Source organism: Varroa destructor, unplaced genomic scaffold, assembly GCF_002443255.2.
Source record: "Varroa destructor unplaced genomic scaffold, Vdes_3.0 BEIS01000007.1, whole genome shotgun sequence".
Taxonomy (NCBI): domain Eukaryota; kingdom Metazoa; phylum Arthropoda; class Arachnida; order Mesostigmata; family Varroidae; genus Varroa; species Varroa destructor.
In genome coordinates, this window is record NW_019211460.1 from 339,050 (window position 1) to 366,158 (window position 27,109).

The 27,109-nt window shown below is 40.1% G+C and overlaps 1 protein-coding gene and 1 long non-coding RNA gene across 6 annotated transcripts in view; one reads left to right on the forward strand and one right to left on the reverse strand.

The window, feature by feature from the left end:
- The window catches only part of LOC147754163 (uncharacterized), a 57,126-nt gene that overhangs the window by 18,126 nt on the left and 11,891 nt on the right, over nt 1-27,109 (forward strand). The window contains exon 2 of the long non-coding RNA XR_015318055.1: nt 8,826-12,531. This is a non-coding gene — a long non-coding RNA (uncharacterized LOC147754163). The remainder of the gene's footprint in view (nt 1-8,825; nt 12,532-27,109) is intronic.
- LOC111253975 (serine protease SP24D-like) lies at nt 254-17,614 on the reverse strand. 5 transcript variants are annotated; one of them, XM_022814303.2, is made up of 10 exons: nt 17,247-17,380; nt 16,848-17,043; nt 13,491-13,674; nt 11,583-11,666; nt 11,173-11,330; nt 6,102-6,285; nt 1,740-1,817; nt 1,074-1,225; nt 781-974; nt 254-464 (listed from the first exon to the last, which is right to left on the reverse strand). In XM_022814303.2, the coding sequence occupies exons 1-10, from the start codon at nt 17,250-17,252 to the stop codon at nt 285-287; spliced, it is 1,416 nt and encodes a 471-aa protein (XP_022670038.1). In that variant the 5' UTR covers nt 17,253-17,380; the 3' UTR covers nt 254-284. The 5 variants fall into 5 exon arrangements, with proteins under 5 accessions (XP_022670038.1, XP_022670039.1, XP_022670037.1 ...); XM_022814304.2 differs by lacking the exon at nt 16,848-17,043 and having other exon boundaries at nt 11,173-11,261; nt 17,247-17,614; XM_022814302.2 differs by lacking the exon at nt 16,848-17,043 and having other exon boundaries at nt 17,247-17,614.

Sequence of the window (27,109 nt, forward strand, 5' to 3'; positions counted from 1 at the left end):
GTAGAGATAATTTCGAAAAAAATGAAAGATCTTTGCATATAAAAAATCGAAGAACTGCATCCTCAGTGAGCTTAATTCGTCATTCATCACTGCTAATCCCATATAGTGGTACTGTACATAGAGACTGAGCTCTGTTCGGCGTAACAAAACTAAATTATTGTTATAGCTGATGAGTTAGTCTAATGCGAACATACAAGCTGGGATCCTACACAACAGTTGATTAAATAACGAATATTTATTGAGAACCTGCGTATACTGGATAGGAAAGCCGGTTTGATTGCGCTTTATTCAGGTGTGGAAAAATCTTTCGGAGAATCGTTGATTGACGTGTGTAACCATTCAAGGTAAACGGCTACCCGGATATATCTGTCAGGACTATAACCACAAAAACGACTACTTGCCGCTATGCCGACCGCCACCAAGCGTTGCTGAACTAACAACATCGCGGAAGCGCCCGAATCGCCCTGCAGAGGCCAAGTTAGAATTATCACAAATTGATCTTCCTTAATCAAGAACACAAAAAGCTGAACATTTATTAGTTCAGTGCGGACAACAGTCATCATAAACACAATTAGAAGATAATAAGAACTCATAGCTGAGATTGCGAGTGTGTGTCGATGATGCGTCTGCTATAACTGGCAATTTCTCATTATATTGGGATGTGACGCATACATTAGTAATGACCTAAACATATATAGTACATATGGTAATGTAAAATGTGAAGCATAAACTATTTAGACGGCGAAATCAACTTGCACCCTAGAAAAGCGGTTTACGTACCCGACAAATACCTGTCGCGACGCTTTTAGCACAGAATGCCGTCTGACTGTCAAAGCCCTCTGTATCAGCTTCGCAATATGCGTTTGGCAGCACCGTTTCGGTGGTATACATCAGCTCCTTAGGCAGTTCGCCCCCTTCGCCAGGAATACTTTCAGAAAGTGCACCAAAGCCCGCAATAGTTATGTTGTCGCCCGCTGAAAATACAAATGATACGGAAAGATAGAGGTAGGCAGCGTGACCATTTCTCTACAAAAATAGGCAGATGACAGAAATACAAACCTAGTTAGACTTACGCTTTGGAAAATCTCGGCCTAGGTTAATAATTAAAGAATCATTTCCGGTCGTTTTCCATGATGGTACGCATAGTCTGGAGATATTATTTAGCTCCGTTTCAAGGAGTAGCAGCATGATGTCTTCTATTTCCTTGAAGTGACTCGAAATTCGCCTTAAAAAGTTACATTGTATTAGCAACTAATATTTTTATTTACTCTTTGAGATTCGAATAGATAAAACCAAAGTCTATGTGTGCTCATCCACTCAGATGTATGAGCGTTAATGATATGTTTGATCACAGAATACAGAAGCCAATTCGGTATTAGTCCAATGAAGAAATATATATCTCAATACCGAAAAAGAAAACCCACTATGCGTAAGTAAAAAAAAAAAACATAGTTAAAAAAAAGTCAGTTTGAAGCCTGTTTTAACCTTTATCAGGTTCAAATAAAAAATGCTTTTGCAAACCTTCAACAACCTATAAGCGAAAATTTCGTCTAAGGGAAGAGTAAGTAGCTTTCTTGTAGGCAAGAATTAGGGGGTATGATAGGTAATTAGAAGGGTATGTGTGGTTGAAAAGTAAGTGAAAAAAACTATTCGCTGTTACTGATAAATTAAGTGTTTAATAACTAAAATAACTGCACAATATAATCCGATTAAATGTAATATTGATTGTACACACCTACCGAATACCAGTTACAGAGACAGGCTTCATTAGGCGAATAAGGTTTGATCCATAAAGTACAACCACATCTGATCCCGGCCTATAGGAAACCCGTCGCAAGTTATAAGAGAATTATTTTCAAGTTACTTCATTTGAAGTTGCACTTTATGCTTCGATTGTAGAGTAAATTCTCCAGAGTTGTGAGAACGAACTTTTGCTTGGGGACAAACTTAAAATCAGCCACACGGATTTTGTAGCCTTATAACTATAAGGTCGAAGAACATGGGTTTTTCTCAAGTTTAAGTACATTTATGTTTTGTATACAATCACTTACAGTATATCTATCAAAATAGGACAAAGGATGATACAGCCGTAAGTAATGTCAACGGCGTGCTACGTAGAGGCCGTTCAAAAATTTGCGCCGTTCAACTTTTCTTCGACGACAAAATGAATCGAGAGCAGAACTCTTAAATAGGATTTCATAAAAGGAACATTAATAAAAAAAAAATAATAATACACAAACATAATGGTGGTTGTAGTTCAGGTGAAACACATTAATCGAAATTGCCTAGTGTCAGCATTCGGGCATACTTACGGTAATTGTATGAAGCTGGCGGACTTTAAAATTGAATAACCTTTAAATTAGTTAGGTGTTTTTTTAGTTAGAAGTACTCTCCTATTTTTTTGCAAACTTGTCTTAGCCTCCGGGCAACGATAAACTTACCATTCGCGTTCCCATATGTGATTGCTCTATTTGTAACTTTTTGAAGTAAATCAATAGTAAAATATGCTTTTTCAGAGTACGGAAAGCTCCGTAATCATATGGACTTGAACCGGAAGAACAAAAAAGTTGAAGCCAACGCTGGATATTGCTTTACTCAATCCACTAAGTATGAGGGCATTGAGGTATGGCGATCGGGGTCTGGTGTTGCCATCAAGTAATTAATTAGACCGCGTACCTTCGATCTCCGTGCCAACGGTTCATGAGTGTCTTGAAGAACTTCAGATAGCGGTTTGCACTTATTTCCTCGTGCATCTTATAGTAATAGATGCCCCTGATGTCTAGTGCAAGTACTACCATCATCTTACCTCTGGACCTACTTGACAGTGTCTCCGAATTTGTTTAGTCCCCAGAACGGTGTTATTCTCGTCTGGTCCTTCCCTACGGGTCTATGACAACTGTATGCTCCACACATACTTTCTGTTCGTTAAAGTTCCATAAACTGCCTGTGGAATATACCACACGCGTTTCCAATTGGTCTGGAATCAATTCACAAGGGACCAGTTTTTTTACCCACTTTCCGCATTTTTAGTCTTTGGGTTATAATTCTGCAATACATTAAAAGTGAATTTTTAGTTTTATCCTATAGAGCCTTTAGGCTACACGGTTTGCTTTCGTGGAAAGTCTTTTCGATTGCGGCAAAGCACTCGTGTCCTTCTGGTCGTCAGCTCGCTGGTCTTCAATACTCCGCTCTTGAAAGCTTCGCTTTCGCTTTTTTGCAAATATTTTCACCCATATTCGATGAATTTCCGCAGCACTGTAGTAAAGACAAAAGCTATTGACTATTGAGCTTTAACTTTCGAAGCTTAATTGAAATAATTTCTCTTGCACCAAGACCAACCGGTTTTCATTTACAGGTTACTAGAAGACTGAAGTATTTACCAGCAAAACTTCGTTTGCTAGTAGTGCGTAGTTTAAAAGTTATTCCTTTTCAAAATCGGCTGGATATACAACGAAAATAGCAAATTTTACTTATTCGTCTTTGTAGTCAACACGGTATCCAAATACCAAACAGATTAAATAGAACCGTTTGAAACACGCTGCCTTATATAGGTTATATAAGGCCTTTCGACTTATATGACACAAAAGTGCAACACTGTATGATATTCACTAGGAGCCTTAAAGATGATACCAAAAGCGACGGGCGATAGGTATACGACCTATCACAATTTCCACGCATCTGGAGCACGAGAATATGCGCGAGTGCAACTACCGGAGCACTGTATAATTACCTAAAAACCTACGGGGACTTAAATCCAATCTCAGTTCATAAGTTCCAAACTTATGGAAATGAGGCTACGTTCTATATCGAAGTTCCTGACGTAATTTGTGATCATCAGTAAAAGAAAAAAAGACACTGATATTTCTCTCCTGCGGCCCTCTTTGTGACTGTTACGGTGGGATCCTTTCCATTAGAATTATTTGGTAAGCATGCCGGGCTTAATCCGCATGATGATCATCCGGCCGATTCTGCCCACATTGTGCGTGTTTAAACGCCTGCTCCATTATAAACGACGGAACAATCGTACCCTTCACCCATATTTAAAAAGCAAAAAATAAATGTGACACTCATTAACGGAACCATTATTTTCCGAGAATAGCGTAATCCTAGGTGAATTAAGCGGCGGAGTTAACTTCGAAGTATTCAAGAAAGACACGTTCTCCCGGGTAGAAGCATATATTAGTACGAACGGATCTTCCATGTGCCGAATCGTTGTTGTATATAACATTACTTTTCCCAAACTGTGAAATCGAATGAAGCTAACCGAGGAATGGCATGAAGTCATGGGGTCCGCAGCACACCGACGTAATATTGGGCTATCAGAATTACTCAGAACTTTTTTGAGATCCTTGCAATAACCTATGACAGATGAAAAACATCCGGAAGGAAAACTTCACTTGTGCTAGACGAAACCTTGCACAACTCGTAATAGAACTAACCCGCTGTGAGCAAAGAAACACTCGGGAACCCCTAAAAAACCAATAATACAGCCGCCAAAAAGGAACTGATAATTCAACGAGGAAACAACACGTCGTCAGAGAACACGATGTACCTCGCAGCTCGAACTCCGAAAGCGTCTGCAATTATATTCACCGAACAAGGGACTATCTAAGCATCATTCGTCGATGAAACATTTATCACAGATGAAACCAAAAAGAAAAGAAATCTTGAACAAGAGAATGAAAACATTCTGATACATGTCTCTTCAGAATGCTGTGCGCGATATCGATCTCTAAGTATCTGCTGACTATGCTCACAGGCAGGCTGCCTTCCATTGCAGTGGAAAAGTTTAGACCGCCAGTGTCTACCATTATCACAGATTCTTCAATGAATGATGTACCGAACATCTTTAGGACAGCTATAGTATGTGCTGTTTACAAAAAAACGGCCAATAAGCGACTAGTACTGTTAGCCTTAATGGCATAATAGGAAGGCCTGCGAAGCATAATAGCTTAAAGCATACAACAAAAATGCCAATGCAAAGGGACCGATATCGAACCCGATTGCATATACAAATGAAAGAGGTCTTTGTTCTTCGAAGCGACGTACTTCCGCTTAAGAACACCTGGAACTGCTGGGTTTTCCTTTGCGCATTGAAGTCGAATATCTGCTGGTAGCTTGGCTCGAAGTCTTCCTCAGCAATAGAAGATTTAAAGTTTGTAAATGGTCAGTGTTGGGAAAGTGCTAGTTCAGCACCTAAATGTCCTCAGGTACTCGTAGGAACCCTCGTGCATCGAGTGCTGCCGTCAATATCGGCATAAATATTAATCACGCGAATTATGAAGACACGTAATTCACAAATAGATCTGCTGAGCAGCACGTTTTGTTACATTCTTATAAGTACAGCGAAAGACTTGGCCTATAGGAAACTTGTTAAAATGCGCCGTTTCACATTTGGGGCATGGAAGTGCAAAACCCAGATACAATTGCAGTAAATGTCGAATGCAGTTGCAAAGATCAGGGCGCCACCACGTGTACTCTCTAAAAAAAAAACCGGTAGCCTCGAATAGATATGTCAAACTGATCGTGATCTACACAACTTCATACTGAAATTCAGAGATCGGAACTAAAAGTAAAGAAAAAAAAATGTTTCAATAAAATTCACAGTGCCAAGAAGACATGTGAAGGATCCGTCTCCGTGGCAACTATGTAAGTTCATAGATTTTTATGAACTAAGTTATTGTTTTCACTGTGCTCCAAATAAAAATTGCTAGTCACCATGCATGGAACCTGTATAAGCGCAAAAATTATTTTAATTTTATTTAATCAATGTAATATTTAATTATATGAGAAAAGTACTAGGTACTACACCGTTTCGTGTATACACACTGCTGATTTTTTGCTGTAATTAAAAATACGCTGATGAGCCGAGTCGAGGTGAATAGTTTCAATAGAGGTAAGACAAGGCACCATTTACTTTCGCGTTTTCTAAATACGTTTATACTAAAAATTGAATGAAATTTCAGAGAGACCGCTAGCATAACAACGTCGCAATTCAATGCTACCAATCAGCTATGCTAACGATGCAGTCTCAACTATTACCGCCCTCTGGTTATGAAATTAGAAAGGAGCCAAGACGGCTGACGTAATTTCTATCTTACGTCAAAAGAAGATGCGCTGCGGTAAGGACGTGTAACGGCGTGATAAGCGCCCCCGTACCGTAGCTTATCAAGTTGCGGCCAATTTTCGTGTAGACGAGAACTGTCCATGGGAACTTGTTTTCCGCAAATTCTCCATCGACCACAAGAGTCTGTACAGGTTCGATAGCGTCCACAAGTCCACATCCTGTTTGATACGATAATGATGATAGTCATGTTGGTATCACACAGATTACGTAAATATGATAGAATATAATGAAAGTGGAAACTAGCTATGCGCATGATGAAAAATTTTGTAAAGTTATAGCGAGTACTTCGTCAGGTAACTCTAGTGCATCAAAAAGTTCTGTCCTATCACCTTAAATGCAGTTGCTAACAAGACATATCAGCTCAGCAGATTAAAGGTTTCTTTCTAAATGTGAGAGAGTTCCTAAAGCGTGGCAATACGAACGACTATTCGATACGAAACAATATTGTCAATTTTAAAATTGTAGAATACGTTGAAGCCAGCATACGCAATATATCACAATCATGCCTGGTGTGCCCCTCAAACCACATCCTCTCAGCCCAAAACGTCCAAGGTATTTCAACAGCGGACCCAAACTGAGGACATTGATAGCAAGCAGAATATATGATTGTCTCCCCAATTCAACAGCTGCCGTGCGGAAAATTATACCTCGAATGAAGTATCTTTACGTTAGTTCAATGGATACTTCTCCAATAACGAACGTGGGTCGAATATAGAAATGCTTCGGTAGCTATACCGTCGGTTGCTGACGATTACGCCGAGCATTGTTTGCCTTTTGGGCCTACGTTAGTAAGGTTGACTACAGATAACTGCTAGGGTTAACAGCCGCGAGCCACTAACAGTAACTCCCGCTTGAATTAAAAGCTGCCCTTTGGGTCCGACGGCTGCGGTTTGCAACACATTTTATGAAGTTCTTGTGAACGTCAGTCAAATTGCTTAATTCGCGTTTGTTTCACGCCCGCTTTATTCGGTTCTCTGAAATATGTGTCACCGCTCGTGATGATTTTTGAAAGATCAGTCCCTCCCAGTAGCACCTTGCCTTAGCTCTCCTTTTCTCGAAACATTTGCGGTCTTCGCCGCATTGCACGGTTCTTCGGCTTATTCGTGGGGATCATAGCGCGCAGAATAAGCGAATCTCTACAAGAGCTGTTGGGCACAAACGGCACTTCACCAAGTGAGTCCAATGATGAACTGTTACATTCTACCTTTCGCGTTCTGATAGATATCTTGCGGCCTGGATATTATTGCAATTAGGTGGTCCGGATACCTCCGACCAGCTTTTCGTACAAAGATTATTCTAGAACCCCACTTGAGGTATTTTATGCACAAGTGAAGGGCATATAAAACGAAGTCAGTTGCTTTCGAACGTCCGATCATTTAATTACCTCAACGTGATTATATTTCTTTTGTAGAATAGTTATATACACGTCAGAACGCTATACGGATACCGTTTAAGTACGTTTCTACTTGCTTGAATATAACTATTCGAAAACTGTCTGAACTAGTATAATCGTCGATACTCCACAGCCAATGGTCGTCTTACGTTCATGCCAGGGCCCTTGGAAAAGTTCTGCAGAACGGATCCTCGAATGGAATAGAGGGGTTTCACGTTGAAGCCTGAGGCTGTCACTTCAATAAAACCGACCAAACACAACTTGCACCATATAGAAGTTACGGAGTAATAAGAATTAATTCACTATTACCCATACTTTATTACATTACGGAAGAGTGCAATTGTATGCTTATGTATCTGTCACTTTTGGCATATTAGTTTGAATAGTTAAGTCTTCGAACTTGAAACACTAGAGCCGCAAGGTTCGAGCCCGATACGTATACTCAGATCAAGGCTCCGATATGAAGTCGATTCGGAAATTAGACAAATAGACAACTGTTAATTGTCCGATAATATTCGTCTCCACCGCAAGGGTTATCCATAGGGTACTAGTAATCACACAAGGTTCGTTTCACCTTTCACTTTCTATGAAAGTGATAGGAAAGTGATATGAAAGTGATGAAAGTATTTCTATGAAAATACAATATTTCTACCTCTTCATTTTTTTAACAAGTTAATTACATACTGCCAACTGATGATTATATCTATCTACCTGCCTAGTTGATTGTTTGTGACCGAGAGACCTTGGGCAAATCTTACCAGCCTCATTAGGGCGGACCTTCTTGTGATCTTTTGGTGCTGAGGAAGTTCCAACTAGTTTAGAAATTGCCCAGGCTATTAAGCCGATGCTTGCCAGTGCAAGAATGAAAACGATGCCCCAGATAACATATGTGTACAGGGGAAACGGTCGGGTTGTGGGTTGTACTTTTGAAGATGAACACGTACTCGATGAACACGATAAACGTATTGACTCATCCATCGAGCCTTTGGCTTCGTTTTTTCAACGGGCCAACTCATACAGCCACTGACTCAGTCGGCGACGCATTTTACACCCTACTGCCTCGGACAGAATACACCGTATACGTTAAAACTTTCGACGAAATCCTTACTCAATGCCAATGCTAATCAGCTCGCTAGTCAGCACAAAACACATAGTTCTGTGATACGCCTTCAACTAACACTTTTCTAGATCCATTTGTTATTGTGCTCTGTAATGTGACCAGCGATTAAAACGATTCCGTCAAGTGCTTTGAGCACACGAGTATATACACGTCCATACTGTCAAATACTTTCTAATCAATTACAGTTCTCTTCGGCGACTCGTCACTCGTGCGGGATTCATCGGCGTCACGTTGAACTGGAAAGCCCCCTAGATGACTTCAGAAGGAGCGCAGATAGCCAAAAACTCAACGATTCTCATACACGACCATATCTAGATTTGGATATTATGAGAGACCAACATTTTTTTTATTTGATTACCTGTTTATTCACAGAAATGTTATAATTGAAAATGTAAAATGCAGAAGGACATAAATGTTCGGATGTTTTTTCGATTAACGAACAACGTAGGATACTTGACCTTTCAGGAACTAGCTGGCCATTGTTGCTTTAATCGTTATCATGTCGGAAGACAAAACAACAATTCGGAGACAGTAACGACAACCAGCAGAACTTAGCGTGTACAGACTGCAATAATAACGACAAAGGTGTCAAAACACTCAGGACTCAAAGCGGTTCAGTAATCACCAAATAGGCCTGGAAGGCCATATGTCTGAATTAATCGCACATAGAGATGGGCTGTTTACATGGGCCTGAGAAATAATTGTTGTGCTCTGGAATAGACCAGGATCGGCTGCCCAGAGTAACGCATCCGATTTTCGATGTTTGCGCTGTGCAGAGGGCAGCGAAAGTGGCCATTTTACTCGTCCAAATCAACTACGCTTTACATCGACTTAGAAGCTCGCTCGACATAAGGGTGTGATCATGCATCGTGGGACATTGATGACAGCCCCGTAGACTCTCCTGGGAATATGGAATGATCTCTAGGTACAAGCTTGGTACATCCATGATCTGGTGGCCTTTAAACTTTCGACAAGAATGCAAGTAATTGAGTTAAGCAGATATGTATCGTTTCGTTATGATTTTTACCAGTTTAACCAGATAATGAAGCCTTAAACGAAGATCTTCACGTCTACGTATCAGTTATAGAACGGTGCAGAACGTTATTAAGGCAGTCGAGGGGAAGGGCACACGATGTATTTCTATTCCTATGCTGGTTGATGCGTGAGTCTATCAGCGCTACCCCTGTAGCAGTGGGATTCTTCACCCCGTCGCTGAGTCCATAGTCGACAGCCGCAACAGCGTCAGAATGTGGTAATGTGGCTATCTAAGTTAATCATTTTATGCTCTACTTACTACATACATAGAACGTAAAACAGAGATGTACTTTTAGATGCGCTAACCGCGCATTAGAACGAATAGAGATGAACTAAGTTTACGCACAGAGGTAAACAAACCACGTTAAGCAGGTACATAAAAATCTATAGAACTGTCGCAAGTAACCTTATGTAAGCCAGACTTCTAATTTTATTACTTCATTAATTGCATCACGTAAATAATCAATTTTTCATCAATAAACGTTTTTGAAATTTTATTAAGACAGATCTAATGTTTCGGTGATATATCAAAGAGTATCTGCCACCGTGATACAAAATTAACGTTGCTTGAATGCTGATCAAGTATACCCATTGGTATATATTCAATTCACTCAGACCTCGATTGAAGCTATTAATCCTATGATTAGAAACTTCTCTATTTAGTTCTATGTTCCATTCGATGTAAAGGTGCTTAATGTATTAAAAAAAAAATTTATTGAGCCTAGGAGATATATATGTATACTACTAGGACTACGATTTTAGATTGCTCCTGGTAGATGTTGAACAGATGACAGAATTTTTGTAGATGTCGATAGAAGTAGAAGATATTTATTAAAACTTTTTCTAGCTTGCTTGCTGGTTACGGTTAAGTTGTTATTACTCTAGACGTAAAAATTTTTCCGGAGAACTTCTAATAGACGAGTAGAGCCACTCAGTGTAGGCATAGAGCTTGATAAACCTATCTAAGCTGTACGCGCAGAAGCCGGTGCTTGAAGCTACGCCGACCGATACAAAACGATCTTCGATTGACATCATTGTAGATGCCCCCGAATCGCCCTGTAAAAATGCTCATTTTGGATTCTCTTATTAGAGACCAGATATTTGATTAGAAAGGCCGAATCGATATTATGAGGTAGAATCAAATCTGAGATAAATCGATCACAACAGCCGTTTGAATGAATCAGCCTAGTGAGAGTCTCTACGTACCCGGCATATACCTGTTGCGTACGACTTCGCGCAAAACTCGGAGCGCTCGATAAAATATGATATGTACTTTTTGCAGTATTCATTACTCAGCACCCTTTCCGTTGTATACATCAACTGGTTTGGCAGAGGGCCGTCACCTTGTGCCGGCGCACTCTCTCCCTCTATGCCGAAACCCGCTATGATCACCGTGTCACCCTCTGAAGGTACGAAGGTCAAGCAATACGTCGGACAATCTCGATTAATGGCATAACAAGTACGGCTGGAAAATTGGTTCTAAGGTGCCTTGCTTACCGTTTGGTAGAGACGCATTGAAGCCTTTTTTATTCGATCCATACAAGGTCCTCGCGGGCGGAACACATAATGTGGGTACACTTTTCACGCTGTTCTCAAGAAGAAGCAGTACAACATCGTTACTGAGGTCTGTCAGTCTAAATGCATCGGTGGCATACCTGCGACACAGTTAGTCAATCGATGAGTTCCCTATGAAGCAATGATTAATGTCATATTTAAGAACCTAAATGTACACTCTAACTAGGCATACGATTATCTTTTATTGTGTTTGAGAACCGTAACTGCTAGAAAGCGGAGTATCATTAATGCTTGATGCGTTCGGATCCGGAATTATCTATGTAGATAACCCAACGAATGCCGATCAGACGCTTAGAGATACGTACGTTTGTTACGAACATCTATATACCTACCGAACACCAATTGCTCGAACGCTCTTCATTCGCCGAACGACATCGGATCCGTAGAGAACGGACAGATCGCGCGCTTCGCTTGGACTAAATAAACGACAGAGCTCTAAATAATGCGAAGACTGTAAATCAAAACATTTTCGTAGACTATCATGGAAAACAGATATGACTTACGTTATATCATCACAAACACTTGGGGCCTTGACACGTCCCTCACTAGGACATCGATAATTTAATATATTTCTACTCAAACGAATAAGCGCGCTGTGCACAGAATAATGATACAGGTACTGTAGACTACAACCTATTGCATAAGCTGCTGACTCACGATGTGTGTACAACTTACTTTTTACAAACATCGTATTTGATATATTTGCTAGAATTAACGGTTCAGGATTTCTGCAACTGCAAAAGTATCGCTATAATGGCCATTCCTTCTTTGCTGTCACCTAAAATCAACTAGTTTTCTACAAGACTACGGCTATCCTTTTTTTCTATGGCTACTCCAAAGGACGCCTCGAGACTTAATGACATCAAAAATTATGTTGTAACATCGAAGATGGGACGTAAGTAATTTCCGATAGTCTTCAATGCTCTCCTTTCCTTTTAGCCCTTTGTTGATTTATATACATTATTCATAAGTGCTTGCTTCAACGTGAACCCGTCACAATTTTGTATGCAGTGAACGAATTTTACGTTAAATTCAGACATTAATAACGAAGCTGTCAAGCAGAGGAATTGCCTTTTTCAGTTAATTAGTGTTCGGCGCAGCATTTAGACATCCTTGGACCGTCATGTATACCGAGGACTGTTCTAGGGGACTGAGAAGACTGCTCGGAGGGTTCTGCTTAATTCAAAGATGGAACCTCAGAACTAGAGAGTGCATTCGACTTCGCTCCGTGAAAATCTTGGATCACTAACAACCGATTGATTGATTGGCTAATGGAACAAGGTAAAACTATTGCAAAAAATATTATGTTTATGCAAGTTGATCAGAAACCAGGGCCGTGGATGTGCCAAACACCGTGTGAAACACGCAACACTAACGAACGCGTAGCGATAACGATAGGTTGTTCTGGGTTGCAAGCGGTAATGAGATAGCGGAGTATGCAACGCGTACAAAGATACCTCCCGAGTTAAGCTATACTTCCATTATAAAAGGACAAACTTGATGAAACTACAAGAAAACAATAAGAGCGTCAACAAGGGTCTATATAATTGCACCGATTGGATAACACTATGTAGCAAAGAGCAGCCAGTAATCGCACCGGCGGCAGCCTTGGAAAGGTCATTCCTTTCTATAAAAATCCCAGGCCACACATCGCGAGGATTGAATATTACCCTGCAAAAATTAAGTGGGAGGGTTCTCTTCACCAGATTTCCCAGACCTCCCTAGTAAGTGAAACTAGTAATCGTACGCTTGACAGAAAAGAAGGTCTCAAAAGCTGGTCGACGGCTCCAGTACCAGGCCTGAAAAATTTTGGCAAATAGCAATAGATGCCTGTAAGATGGGAGAAGGTCGTAAGAGGCGATGGCGTACACTGAATTTAACGTTTCGCTAAGACACGTGAAATGCCACTTTATAAGCGGAGAAATGGAAATTACGTACATTCCAACCTAATACCTTAGAACATATCTGGCAATCTCCAATTAAACACTTCACCAAAATATACAACATAGCATCACCCTGTAGAGCACAACCAGGTAACCAAACAATAATGCAAACAAAAAAAATGTGGGCGTGGCGCTGTCATGCCCGTGCACAAGAAGCGCTTTCTCTAGCCAGAGATCTGTTTTCAAAAAACAGTCTTTTTTATTTCATTTTTTAGTTTGCACAGTTGCAGTAGCCGCCTAGTTTTTTCTAATAGTATTCGTTATAGGTAAAAGCCCAGTTCAGATTGTATGATCTACTTAGGAACGAGATGCGCCGCGGTGAGGACGTGAAAAGGCGTGACGAGAGCCCCCGTACCGTGCCGTCGTGTATTTTCAGGGGTTTTTGACGCGACAATCACCGTCCACGGAAAAGCGTTTCCTGCTACCATTCCATTTGCAATACGCGCTTCCACAACATTTTCATTAGGCAAAATTCCACAATCTGGAAAGGTGACAAAGCAGCTGTAGTGCGTAATGTCTAAACCAGCTGATCAGGCTGAACTGGGCGTCTTCACACAGAAAATCTATTTTTTGGAGCAATGATGCAGTCTCAGTTATCGCAAAAAAACTCGAGTTCTGCATCTACTATTATGCTTGTTTTGGGCTCACAATCTCACATAGGTAACCGATCGTTATGTATATATGAGGTTATAACATCTATGAGATTATAACAGTCTATTTTTCTCATTCTTCTATGTATTATTACTATTGTTCGACATTATTCAAAGATACTCTTTCTTCCCTTAAACACGCTGTAATTTTATGTAAACGGGGTTTCGCCTTTAGTCCAGGCTTCATGCACGTACGTTCTTCAAAAATTAAAAAAAAAATGCATTTTTGATACCCACTTTATTTTCCAATTGCCAAGGCTAAACACTAATAGCCTAGAATATTGAGATATGTGTGTCGTGTACAGGGAACACTAATTGAGAATCCGTTGAAAATGGTTTTATGATGAAAAAGTTCTATGATGGGATCTTCGACCTACGAAATGTTTCCCACCCCCGCTTGGCCATTCGAGCCCGATAAGACCCTCGAATTTGTATTAATTCGATAGCTAGCTACGAACAACTGGCTGTTGTCAAGCATTTTTAATATACAGAAGTTTGTAAAGAATTAGAGTGTCAAAAATAACTAGGTGCCCTACAAGCTGAGTGAAGCACATGCATAAATAAGCGCGGTGTCTCATCTTCCCTCAATTTCTCGCCCGCTAACGATACACAATAGCAAGTTCATACACGTAATTGTTACGGGAGACAAAACATGGTGCCTTCCATGTCGATATGCAATAAGAATTAGAATGGGTAGCTTCGGAAGATAACACTAGAAGAATCATATCTATACTGAAAAAAGAGCCGCGTTTTGATAGGACTTGAACGTTTTCATATTCTGAATATGCTTGAGATCATTAAGGAGGATCTCGATGTGACCTACCGAGGTACACGATTGATGAAATGAGACCTGACGATCAAAAAGACGCTAGGCCACGCATAACATATTTAGCTTCACATGGAAGTTCTTTTGCTTTTATTTCTATATTTTTTCGGCTTCGCTCCCACAGATCCTTTTTTTTAGGCCATTGACAAATGAAATTCATCACATTACCTTTGACAATGAAGGGGTCTCAAAAACTGCTTGAACTATATTCAATACCATACCTTAAAATTTCTAGCGAGGCGGAAAAGATTGATCGGTTGATTAAAGGAAATCTTTGAAAAAGACGCCGAGTATGCATAGAACTCTATTTTCGAGTCAGACAACCACCCTCTTCCCCTCATTATATATATACCTACTCAGTTATGGGTCATATGTTAGCGATATACAGTGAAGTTTCTTTGTTCAATAAGGCTTGAAGGAGCAAGCTTAGATTTTTTTGGTGACCTCGGTGGCCAAATTTTCCAACAGGGCAGAATCTGACTACACTAGTTTGACACAAAGTTCCAAGTTGTAAGTGCATAAATCACAATCTCAGCAATGAATAAATATAACACTAGTTAATAGATCCCACATTGATAATTGAAATGATTTGAGAATTTAGCATGTATATATATATATATATATATATAAAACATGTGCTTCATTAGTGACAACTATATGCCTTTAAGGTTTAACCAAACCTATTTAACTTACGTGTTCTAAAATAGCAGAAATAGGCGAGTTCGCTGACAGAGCTAACTTTGTTCTCCTAATCTAAATTTCACCGAGTCTATTTTGTGCCGAAACCGAGCCTTCATCATGAGCCATTTTCATATTGTGTAAATATTACAGTAATTGATCATTGAGTCAGTTACGTTGCTCGCATAGTTTGTTTGGGCAGAAAGTATTTGCGGAGGCGCCCATGGAAATATATAGTTAGCGTAAGTAATAAGTTCTTTTATAATATAATAATAAAAAAAGTAAATTTTCTGTAACAGACATAGATTATTTTAACTATCCCTGTATGGTAGTTTCAGTGATCTTATGGCATTTTGAATTACCCTATGGAATTTTCGGATGAAATCGAACTTCACAGAAAACATTTTTGATACATTTTTAAATATTTGAAAAGTGTTTAACCCTCATTTAATCACTTATCATTTTATTAAAGAAAAAAATCTTTGCACTCTCTGCAGAAAAGAGACTGACACGTCAAGGATGCTCTACTGTCTGAATTTAATGAATTAACTGTCAAACGACATGAAACCTAGTGCTTTCTGTATTTTCCTATGTTCAAACTACACGAGTTTTGATCGTCGAGGACACAGTTGTATTTTACTTTGGGTTGCTTCGGTTGTTTATATTTATTACTACACTTAGACCTGACATCACCAAGCGTTTTATGAAGCCTGTAAATTCTCAGTCACTTCTTATGCAGATATACAGCCCTGTATCGTTCGTTTACATTATCAGTTTTAAGACTTGACGTACCATGTTCCACCTCTTCTATAAGCACTATTAGGGTCTTGAAACTTTATGGATAAAGTTTCAAGACCCTATGCGGATACATTCTCAAGACGTTGATGATGACGACGACAACGACAACGACAATAACAACAACAACAACAACAACAACAACAACAACAAGTCTCCCACTTCAAGTCACCAGCAGAAGTTTTATTTTACGGAACTTGAGACACTAAAGTTTTTCACCTTTTAATGTGCTGTACGGACAGTAGCAGGTCATTAGTCATGGTCGGAAGTTATAATGCGCCATAATAATAGACACGGCTGAGTTACTCCATAGACCCAGTACCGTCGCAAAAGAGCTCACGGCAATCGACTGTGCTCCTTCCGAATTGGCATTTGGCGATGACTTCCTGCTTTTTTACACCCTTGAAGACTAATATTATTGAGAGGATTCTGTTTCAAATTTTGTGTGAGCCTCCTTTGCATTCGACGCAGAAAACAGTTTTACGTACACGACTAGTACATAGGACATACGAAGAAATCCTTTGAATGATCACATGAGTTAGCTATTTCCGTTATTTGCAAACGATTTTACTTTTCAACAATCAATTTTACCGACCGATCAATGCTCTTCCAGCTGAACGAATTTGCTGCGCCGGCGCTCGAATACATGACCCATATTTTTTTCACATATATTACAAAATTATACAAAACAAATAAAATAGATACCTTCGTCATAAAACGGGATCTGCAGAATCTTCAGTCCCGGCATCGGTAACAAGAACAATGCGAAACCGATCCCGACGTCAAACTTTCCATGGGAAATACTCATACAAAGGTTTTGCCTTAAATTAGGCCCCTCTACAAATAGAGATTTCCATTTTCTAAAAAGAGGCTGACAGTGGACCATGAAACAGCAGAGAACCTGCAATACGGTAATACGTATCCTTTGTAAAGCTTCGAGGGGCGAAAGCTAACTCTTTTCCCCTAGTTCATGCAGATGGTGGAGCATCATTCCGAAATGAATTACTGATCACTTTTGTGTCACTTAGCGAATCTAGGATAGCTAAAAGCAATATATTATAGTAACGTCACTTCAGTTTCAATTGATTATGAACTCATACTTACAGGCATCGTTGAGTTCTACTTTTTCATGGGGTGCTAAACTTTTGAAGTAAGCGAAGAGCCAAATGATCAACCAAATAGACAGGAAAACGATGAGAGCACAGAGAAAAGATTGAGCTGCCCATGCTATCCAAAGGCGCACGGAAAATATGTTTTTTTTACGATTTACTGAAACAATTTCTCTGCTTGAAGTAGGCTCAGTACCAGAAGAATCAGTGTGTTCGTAAACCGATTCTCGGTTCTCATCCCTTTGGGCCATAGTCGATTTTCAGAAAACATTGCTACCACAGATTATTCATGAAGCGTGAGAGATTACCCTCGTAGCCACTTCGTTATTTTTCTGACAATAAAATCGTAAGAAGTGCACACAGACTTACTGTCACAATTAGGAGACACCCAAACCTCAATTGTTTGTCGTGACAAGCGCGAAATATAGTGCAGAAATTGTGGGGTCTTTCAGGTACTGCCAGAGCACTCAACTGCGTACTAGTGCATCCTTTCCCTTCAAATAAACGATCGCAGGCTCGCTATACTCAGTGCTTCGATATATCAAACAAAAGATTCTAGAAGAAAAAAATGTTGTAAATATGTATTGACACAAACGCAACTAAAAATAAATTTCACAAATAACACAGAAAACACAAAATCGTTTGTAACGTTAATAAATGACCATTAATTGATTAGGCTATAATATTTGTAAATAGAAATAGGGGTACCAGTTGGACATAATTAGATCGAGTAGCGATGTTTCTCAACTACATTCGACAGGCACCAATGACAGATTCAGCGTTAAGGACGACCCGGTGCTGACCAATGGCTTTCCCCAAGACGGTCACCGCGGCTCGATAATCACATTTCAAAATACATAGATAGGTTTAAGCGCCTCTGTATTGTGTTGGTAACAGCGAACACTGTCGCTACAAAAGCTATCACTCCTGCTACATAGAGATGTAAAAATCAGCACAGACCGTATCTTATGGTACAGAACCGACATAACGAAAACGAACGGCCGCAATCGATAAGGTAGAGTCGGGTTATATAAAATATCTGAGGAAGCCGCACAGATTAACCAACAATAACATCATTTGCCCACCGACGGAGATACCTCTATGTGTAGTGTAGCTCTTGGGTCCATTCATGTTGTCTGACACTGATAGCCAAAACTGCTCTATTTGAAATTACGGCAGGCAAATGTCGGTGATGTCCTGGTAAGGCGTTCGTCGAAGCCAGCGCCACCTAGTGATAGCTAGCTGCTTGCATGTTCTACAACGAAATCTGTAGCACCGAAAATTCTACCGTTGGCTAAACCTGAGATAAACCTCTATCGACAAGTGCACTTGTATAAACATATATTATTTTCACATAGTTGTCCTTTATTTAAGTAGGAAATAAGGTGATAAACAAAACGATCCAATTCCCACTAGGCATAATGTACCTGATTACAGTGATTAATTTCAAAAAAATAGAACTGGATTAATATAATTGTCATTAGAAAACACGAACAAGACCATCACCGTATGGACAAATATGGGCAAGTCTTAGCTGGTCAGATATAATCGAAAGAGGAACATTGAATTTGTTTTAGGCGCGGCTCGACAAAATGTTGTCTTGACAAAGCTCAACGCGATATATCATCGATATTGAAATGATTTAATACATACATATAGAGGATACAACCTTCATGAAGGGTAATAACGTAACATATGGCAATGATGTTGTGTGGATACTGAACTAAAAGTTGTACATCTGACGCCTTGGAAAGAACTACCCGAGTCAACTAGAATTTTACTTAATACTGGTAACCAAGTTTATTAAACCAGCCATTTTATTGCTAGCTATTTGAGTAATTCTTATTATTTACAGCACATTGATACAAGCCTATCTATTATTAGGTTCACATTTCGAATGTTATATAAATGGCACCTTGCTTATATTGTAAATGTACTTATTGCTGCGCGAGGTTGCCGGACAAAATATCCTTCTCCAACTAGAGGTCATTTTAGAAGGTCGATATCAAGGTTGCATACGATAACAATAGACAAAACTATCGTAGAAAGACAATGCGATAGAACAGAGAATACGTAGCTGGAAATTGGTGCTACCTATGTTGCCAGCAAAATTATCGTCCAAGGTGAATCACTATGTGACTTTTCTGACTAATCTAACTACGCAGCTTAAGCGTTCTCCAGGTTAATTCGCGAATGAATTTCGCCACAAATCTCCAACGACTATCATTTATAGACACTTTAATAAAGCTGTAAATATGTGTATGTTCGAATTTAGTCCTTAAGGGCATCGAGAGATATATACCAGGCCCATAAGATGCACTGTTTTGAGTTGGGCCACTGTAACAACAACAGAAAAGCATTAATTAACTGTAAAAAATACTTTGAAGCAACAGTTTTGGAAGATGTTGTAATATTAAAATACTGTGATTCATTTTTTTTTTATAGGAAGCACATAAATTTCAAACAATACAACGTCTATAATAATATTATAAAAATAATTTAAAAAATAACGAGATTTTGTATTCGAGTGATTCAGTTTTAAACACTCCATAGATAATTATAGGTCGAGCTATTTCAACAATTATTTTTGTAATATGTGTAGACGTCAAGCAGAAAAGCAAACGACACAACTGGGAATACTCGATGACTATTTCAAATAATATCAACACAGTATTTTGGCAAGCAGCATTCGTCTGCTTAATAATAATAACACAACAATACTATATGTATTATCAACTGCTTCGCTATTTGTATCACACTTTTTTTTTCTAGAACTCTGAGCAGGTCCAAGAAGTAGACCTTTGTAGACAATGTGGAATAATCCAGAAGATCTAATTCGACAGCATGCGTACTGTAGTCTACGACTAATTTGGAGATCGATGCGAAAATAGCCAATCAATCGACGTGACCTAGCAGTTGTCCTAGAAACCAGTGTTACCTACCAAATGCTACCAGCGTTACCTCGCTTTGCCTTAAAATCATATAGGCAATTACCATCTTGATTAAACACAAAAACAAAAACATAACCACATTAAGAGTTTACTATTTATAGTCATGCAGACAAATTGATTCTTTCAATTATCGAACGTCACGTTTTGAACTGTTTGACGTGAAGCTTTAACTGATCCTTTCGCAGGACAAGAGGAGATACACTGACACCAATTTTGTAGTAATGTTCTTCAGATTTCTCGACGGAACACTAATTTAAGGAAATGGCTGCACAGCATAACACACGACAGACGCTATTTATAAATTAAATGAATCGCAGATACCTATTTAGTAAATTATATTTGGGTCCATTAAAGAGTTTTCGCAATGGTTGGTAGGTAGTTACCGGCAGATGAAAAAAGATGTCTCCTTGCGCATCCTAATCCATGTTCGATTTCATATTCAACAGTTTACCAATCTTATCTATGATTATGCCATGGCTCGGAAGTAGAGCTCTAAAGACCTTAAGAATGGCTAAGCGTTGCTGACACACACGCCCTATCCCTTGCCCCTGATGTCAACCTCCCAAAACCCTAATACAGCCATTTTATGGACGACGATATTATCACTTACCAATACCTTCAGACGGTACTATCACCATCATTTTAGACTCTTCATCTGCTTAAGTCGACGCAGGTTGCCGTCGCCGCAAAAGCCATCCACAGCTACCATCATGCATTAGACGGTTTTAGCGAAATGCGCAAACAAGCAAAGCTCTGCCATTACTCCCATGGGCATGGTCAATGTTTTTTTACTCTCTCTCTCTTTCTCTATGTACACGTATATGAATATACACTCGCACACAAAAAAAGAGCAGCTAAATTTGGACTTCTTAAAAGCTAATAACACTGCATCTTTTATATGATGCTAGGATGTAAAATAACATATGTCATAAAGCCGACCTCACAACTGTAACTAGTTATTAAGCAATCCTCACATTTTCGACTGGATAGGTATCAGAGCAGGTGGTTGACAATGACCTGGAGGAAAATGGAGCCGCCGAGGGCGACAGCTAAGCTCAGTTTATCATTCAAATGAGTTGCAAGTCTGTACGGTTGATTCAAAAACAAATATCTCAATGGGATTTTTTGCACGCGCTAGAAGTGACGGTCATGTCGATTGAATACGACCACTGTCATTGCTACGATAACCTCTTTAAATTGAGAACTAAACAATTCGTTAATCCTTTCGAAAATTTCTTCTTCGAATTTTTCTTCTTTAATTCGTAAGTAATTTTTTCGATGGTAACCGTGAACAAAGCGATGTTAGTAGTTGTAAACTTGTTAATGTGTTATTCTTTTGATGAAATTCAACTTGGGGCTGGTAACAGGCCAAGAGCCCCCAAATGCATTGGCTAACAATGGCCAAAAAGTCCAAAGGGTACAAAAAGGTAAAAAAAATTCCCTGTTGGAACTTATCTGGGTGACCCAATTGATAAGTGGTACTTTTTTCGCCACAGCGGCCCTTAACCTCTCTATCAAAAGTCCAGGTGTGTTAAAAATGTGTTTTTGAGCCATTTTGATAAATATTTGAGCCCTTTAGATCTAAAGCCCATTAGAGGTTTTCCGGTTTGCCTCGTGAAAATTTTCTCCGAATTTTTTAGAGGCCGCATAAAAACTAGCAATAATAGTAGAGCATTGATTTTAGCATAAAAGGAAGTTTTTCATATTGGTAAGGACTCGTTCAGCGCGAAAAGGTACAATAACAGCTCATTTTAGCTCAAATTGCAGACACCACGCACCGTAACGGGTCTCTTTTTTTTCTAAAAGAAAATAGGCTTTTTTTAGTCGTAGGAATCAACGCAGATAAACGCACGCCCATTATGAAAGACAGCCAGGTAAAATGTCTCACACTTTAGGTGTCGTATATATATATATACACGTACCTACACGGGCGTATATTTTACTGTGATGCCTAAGCGCTTATGCCCTTTGCATCTATATTTGTCTGCTGGAGCCTGTTTGTGTCAACGTTTGAATGTGTCTGTGACTGTTTGGGGCGCTTTATTTGCCTACCCAGATACCACCCCGATGATGACGGCTCTTGTTGTTGATTTCCTTATTATTGTTTCTAGTATTATCACCCGTAGAGCATTGTTTTTGTATCTGTGATCACGTGAATCTCTATGAGCGTACGTGCGTATGTCTGTGTCTGTAAAGGAGAGCGCATTCGAAGTTGTCGCCGCCTCGGTCTTCCTTGACTCGGTGCGTCAGAGAAGCGTACCAGGGCATTCCCTACAGGCACTGCTAACGTGCAGCTGTAACTGACGCTGCTGTTTAGAGTTTGGTTGGTTCATGGTGACGACGATTTTACAGTCGTTGATAATGGCAAGCTTCGCGCTCGTATACACACTCAAATACTGGCAGCTGTACCTCGACGTTCCAGAAATGTCTGCTATACCGGGTTTCCCAATTGTCAACTGTTATTAAGCGGTCCTATAAAAGGCCTGATATGTACATAGACCATGTAGACAAAAATCTCCCATAGCTGCTGCTGCTGTTGCCGCTTTCGTCTATAAAAGAGTCGTGCCTGCTGCAATCGCTTACTGATACACTTTTTAATCCAACCGTTGTTGTTGTTATGAGAAATTTTAAGGGTTTTTTTCAAAAAAAAAAAACAAGTGGTTAGGAAACAATTGAAAAATGGAAAGTGGTTGGAGCTAAGCAAACAAATCCAAATAAATTATAACAAAAAGTTCTCTTGTTGTTGTTGTCATCTCCGTCGCTGGCGGTGTGGCAGAAGCAGCGGACGGGGCGCGTCGCTTTCACCTTCGTTGTGTTCATTGACTCCTCACTGAAGGCTCTCGCTTCGCCAGCAGCAGAAGCAAACGATGGCAGCTGCGTCGTTGCCCTTTGGGCTGTTAGCCGCCGGGTGGCAGTGGCATCTGACGGCTGGACGCCGTTGACCACAGACACAAGTTACTGCTGCTGCTGCCGCTGCCGCCGCTCCTGCTGTTGGGTAGCTGTCAACGTTTTGAGGAACTTGTCTCCATTTTGGCCCTTCTCGATCGCTGTTCTTCGTTCACTGCTTAAATGAACCCCTCACGGTGCTGTTTTCTTGTGGTGGCAGCCGAAGGTGCGAGACAATGACGTTGACCACTGTTGCTGATGGTGCAGCTCTTGGCGGTGATAATGTAAGCCGGACGGAGTTTAGCCTTTGCCGGTCTGTGACATCATTCTGCATGGTCATCCTCGTCGTCAGCGGTAACAACTCACTGTAACACTGCAATTTGGGTTGTGCGTTAACATAATTTTTCAGAATTGTCTCTACCGACAGCGGATGCCCGTCGAATTAGTTCGTTTATTGTTACATGTCGGGTTCACAATTTGTTTCTTCCTTTTTTCCACCTCTGGATGTACAGCCATACAATAAAAAGCAGACCTATCTAACTATTTTAGATATTTATTCATTTTATTTACCACACCCAAGCTCACTTTCCTTTTCCTTAGCTCTTATCATACAAAGACAGAGTAATTATACAGCCATACTGCAAGTGTATAGATACGTTGTCAAATCTAATTTAGAATGAAGGATTTTTGCAAACCGGAATTTCGGTTAGCCTTCATAGGCTATAACTGCGACACATAAACAATTTTTTTTTTAGATAGAGGGATTAGGTCGCCGAACGCGGAAGATGTCACAAAAACAATACAAAAGTTCTGATTCTGTTTGAGCTAGCTACACGCAAGGTCATTTTTCGAATAATAATAATAATGATAAAGGATTTTTTTAAATATTTCTCCATTGGACTATTTTTTTTTTAGCCGATAGAAGTGTTGGACGTTATGTCCATAAACGTATTAATCCTCGGAATAATTTATTACGGTAAAATGTATGAGGTAGTAATTAGTACCGCTGTTGCATTAACTGTCCTTGCATCGATACCTGCAGCTGTTTGAATAAACGGCAAATGGGCAAACAAACTGAACATAACGGCTAAAATACGCCCACCATAGTCTAGCCAGCGATTGGGTTTATCATGACGAACGAATCACGGTCATAATCATTCTATTCTAGAAGATCCGGTCCACTTAACCCTAAAAAATAACCTTCAAAGGAAGGAACTAACAAAAACAGCAGGTCTTCGACTGCGCCCGATCAAATCACTTACACATTTGTCCAGTTGAAAATAGACTGAAGGTACAAGTTAGTAAATGCGTCGATACTACCTAACAACTTCGGTCCGTACAATGCTGTACGAAACCAAGCGAACTGAGTTCAGATCTCGTGATAATTATCTATTTAAATATTCGGTCCTAGTAATCTCCCCATGGTGAAACCATAGATTACGCAGACCCTTCGCGCGTATCTATCTTATTGCCCATTTGACCGATTTGAGCGATCGGCCACATAGATTACAACACATCAAAAAAAAATACTTAAAGCGGAACTAAGTTAGTTTTAAGTGAAAAAAAAAAGCCTAACATATATGGCCCGCCGCATAAGATAACTTAAACCATTACCTACCGTGTGCTAATTTAAAAAAATATTGCGCGAAGGATTAAAATACAGTTGTTATCCCAGTGAATTTTTAGTTTAGCCAAAAGAAACCCTAGTCTATTTACTTGGGTAAAATATTTCATTGGAAGAAGAAGATCACAATGCTTTAGAAAGCATCTACTTATTTCTATACAGACAAAAGTCATTTCGTTTTATTATATCGCGCGTCGGGTATTAGACAAAAAAAAAAAAAGGGCTTATTCCATTCTAATGGTCGACAATGCGCGTTCTAAAATACACTGTAGAACAGAACCTCAGCGAGCTTATACAATAGATAGTTGAAGTACTTTCGCACGTGGGTGCTAAAATTGTATTTTTAATTTAAATATCACTTATTTAAATCGAGGCGTACAAATAGGAATTATTTTCACCTATATCAGAAGCTAGGCGTATCTTCAGATTGTCAAGGGGTAGTTCTCGTTATGTTCAGACTGAGGAGAGATAGGTCCTCGTGCGATTTTACAAAGTTCTTGCAGCGCTCTCAATTGTAGACAACCACAGTCTATTATTTTATTTGGCCGATTTCTAGACGCTCCCCATAACCGCTTAAGTGTCGCTTATTTCGTAATGTAGAATACTCGACCTTCATACGTGTAAGTCTATATAGATCTACGTAAAAAATGGTGCATTCTCACATTTTGTATTCCACGCCAATGTCGTGCGAACGCTCAATGGACAAGATTTTAGTCATAGTTGTACCTGATTTAGGCGGCCACGTTTTCTGTGAGCTTATCTGCCTATCGTCTTAGCGCCTGCGTCAAAACTGATTGAGTTTGACCGAAAAACAGTGCCACACAAACTTGATTAGTAAGTGGTCTGCTATTTAACCTAAAAGGATGATGCCGGTTACATTATATAGAATTGAACGTGGCCGTAGTAGCGGTAAGTGATACTTTTTAAGGTTAAACCGACGGCACAACGTATCACGTTTTTTTCTCAAATCTACTTTTCTATCTGGGTCTTAAAGCAGACCGATTGGATTGCGCAAACAATTATCACAAGATGCCAATGTATATACGGGGCGTAAAAGAAGTATCTCTTTATCACAGACCCACACTGATGGACGCTGCGGCAACGATAAATGTCTACTGCCACTCCATTACTTAGAATACCATGCTGTCTAGCTCCTATCAGGGTAAAACGGAGGACTTTTCGCTAGTGCGGAAAGGAAACGAAAACTATATGATTACCATTTTAATTAAAACCCTATATAAATATATTGACTTCGTGTAAATCGTGGATGAGGCACCTAGGTGGATTGTAAGCCCACGAAGCATGAATGATACGTCAGAAACTGGCGTTGGCTGGTCGGCGCTGTTACGACCACGCTCGAAGTGGTACCTTAACTGGAACAGAAGTGTCACTCGACGCACGCTTTACATTCAACTGAAAGACAGCAGAAGTCCACTCTCCGAACTGAATGATCGAATACTTATTGGCTTATAGACGGCATTTTGCAATGCCTCTCAGCAGCGACTTCAACAGCGGCTCGGTATCTCACTCAATAGAGGACCATGTACGTGTTTCTACTTGCTCAACACCCGTAGACTTGGCTGACGTTTCGTTGCTTAAATTGTCCGAATCATGAACGCTCTCTTTTCGTCGATAGATCTTGCCAGTAAGGTGGTCGTGCTATTTTATCATTATTTATATTGATAGTCGTGATGAGTGACTTAAACAATTGGTAATTGTGGTAGCGTAGTAAATGCAATAGATGTTTTTTACTGCCGTTCTAAATCATACGAATATATTTATCTATCTAATGGTGGTTAACAAGGGGATTCGTCGATGGTAACTGAGGTATCCCTGCATGTTTGCCTCAGTGAAGGGAACGAGTATTGCGGCAGCGGTCGCCATAGGGATGCCGTAGAAAGGATCAAAGAGCGAAAACAAAGCAGTGCCTGATAGTGATGGCGTCCGCCGACCGTTTGCCCGTTATCATGCCGCACTGCTACTGTGTGTTGGATACCGCCAAAGGGGCACCGCCGACCATCTACCTACCCTTTGGTTTAGAATAGATCCAATAGCAGCCTCAGCAGCAACTTCGCCGATAGTGGCTATACTACTGCCGCCGGCGACGGTTCTGCCGATGAGTGTCGTTGCTGCTATCGCCTCTACTGCCGACGCATTAAATGCGTTCGTTGTACGAAAGTTCATTGACCCGAAGGGAAGAAACCGAGAAGAACTGCCCTGTGATGGGGCTGCAACGGCTGGGGGCAAAGACCAAATGACAGCCTTCACTGGCGGTCATCGGCTCTTGGCGTCCACCTCAAGGCCAAAGCGTTGTCACCTCATCACCGTCACAACCACCGTCGTCATACCGCGGCCCAACTAAACTGAACGGAACTGCTTCTCCCTCTTTCTCTCATT

Excerpts from the sequence above, each read along its gene's own strand:
- LOC111253975 (XM_022814302.2), bottom strand. The coding sequence starts at position 17,502 with ATGGCCCAAAGGGATGAGAACCGAGAATCGGTTTACGAACACACTGAT. Across the intron at positions 11,667-13,490 it reads GCGGCGCATCTCGTTCCTAA|TCCAAGCGAAGCGCGCGATC; the intron begins GTAGATCATACA and ends TCGTTTATTTAG. Across the intron at positions 11,331-11,582 it reads GTTCGAGCAATTGGTGTTCG|GTATGCCACCGATGCATTTA; the intron begins GTAGGTATATAG and ends ACTGTGTCGCAG.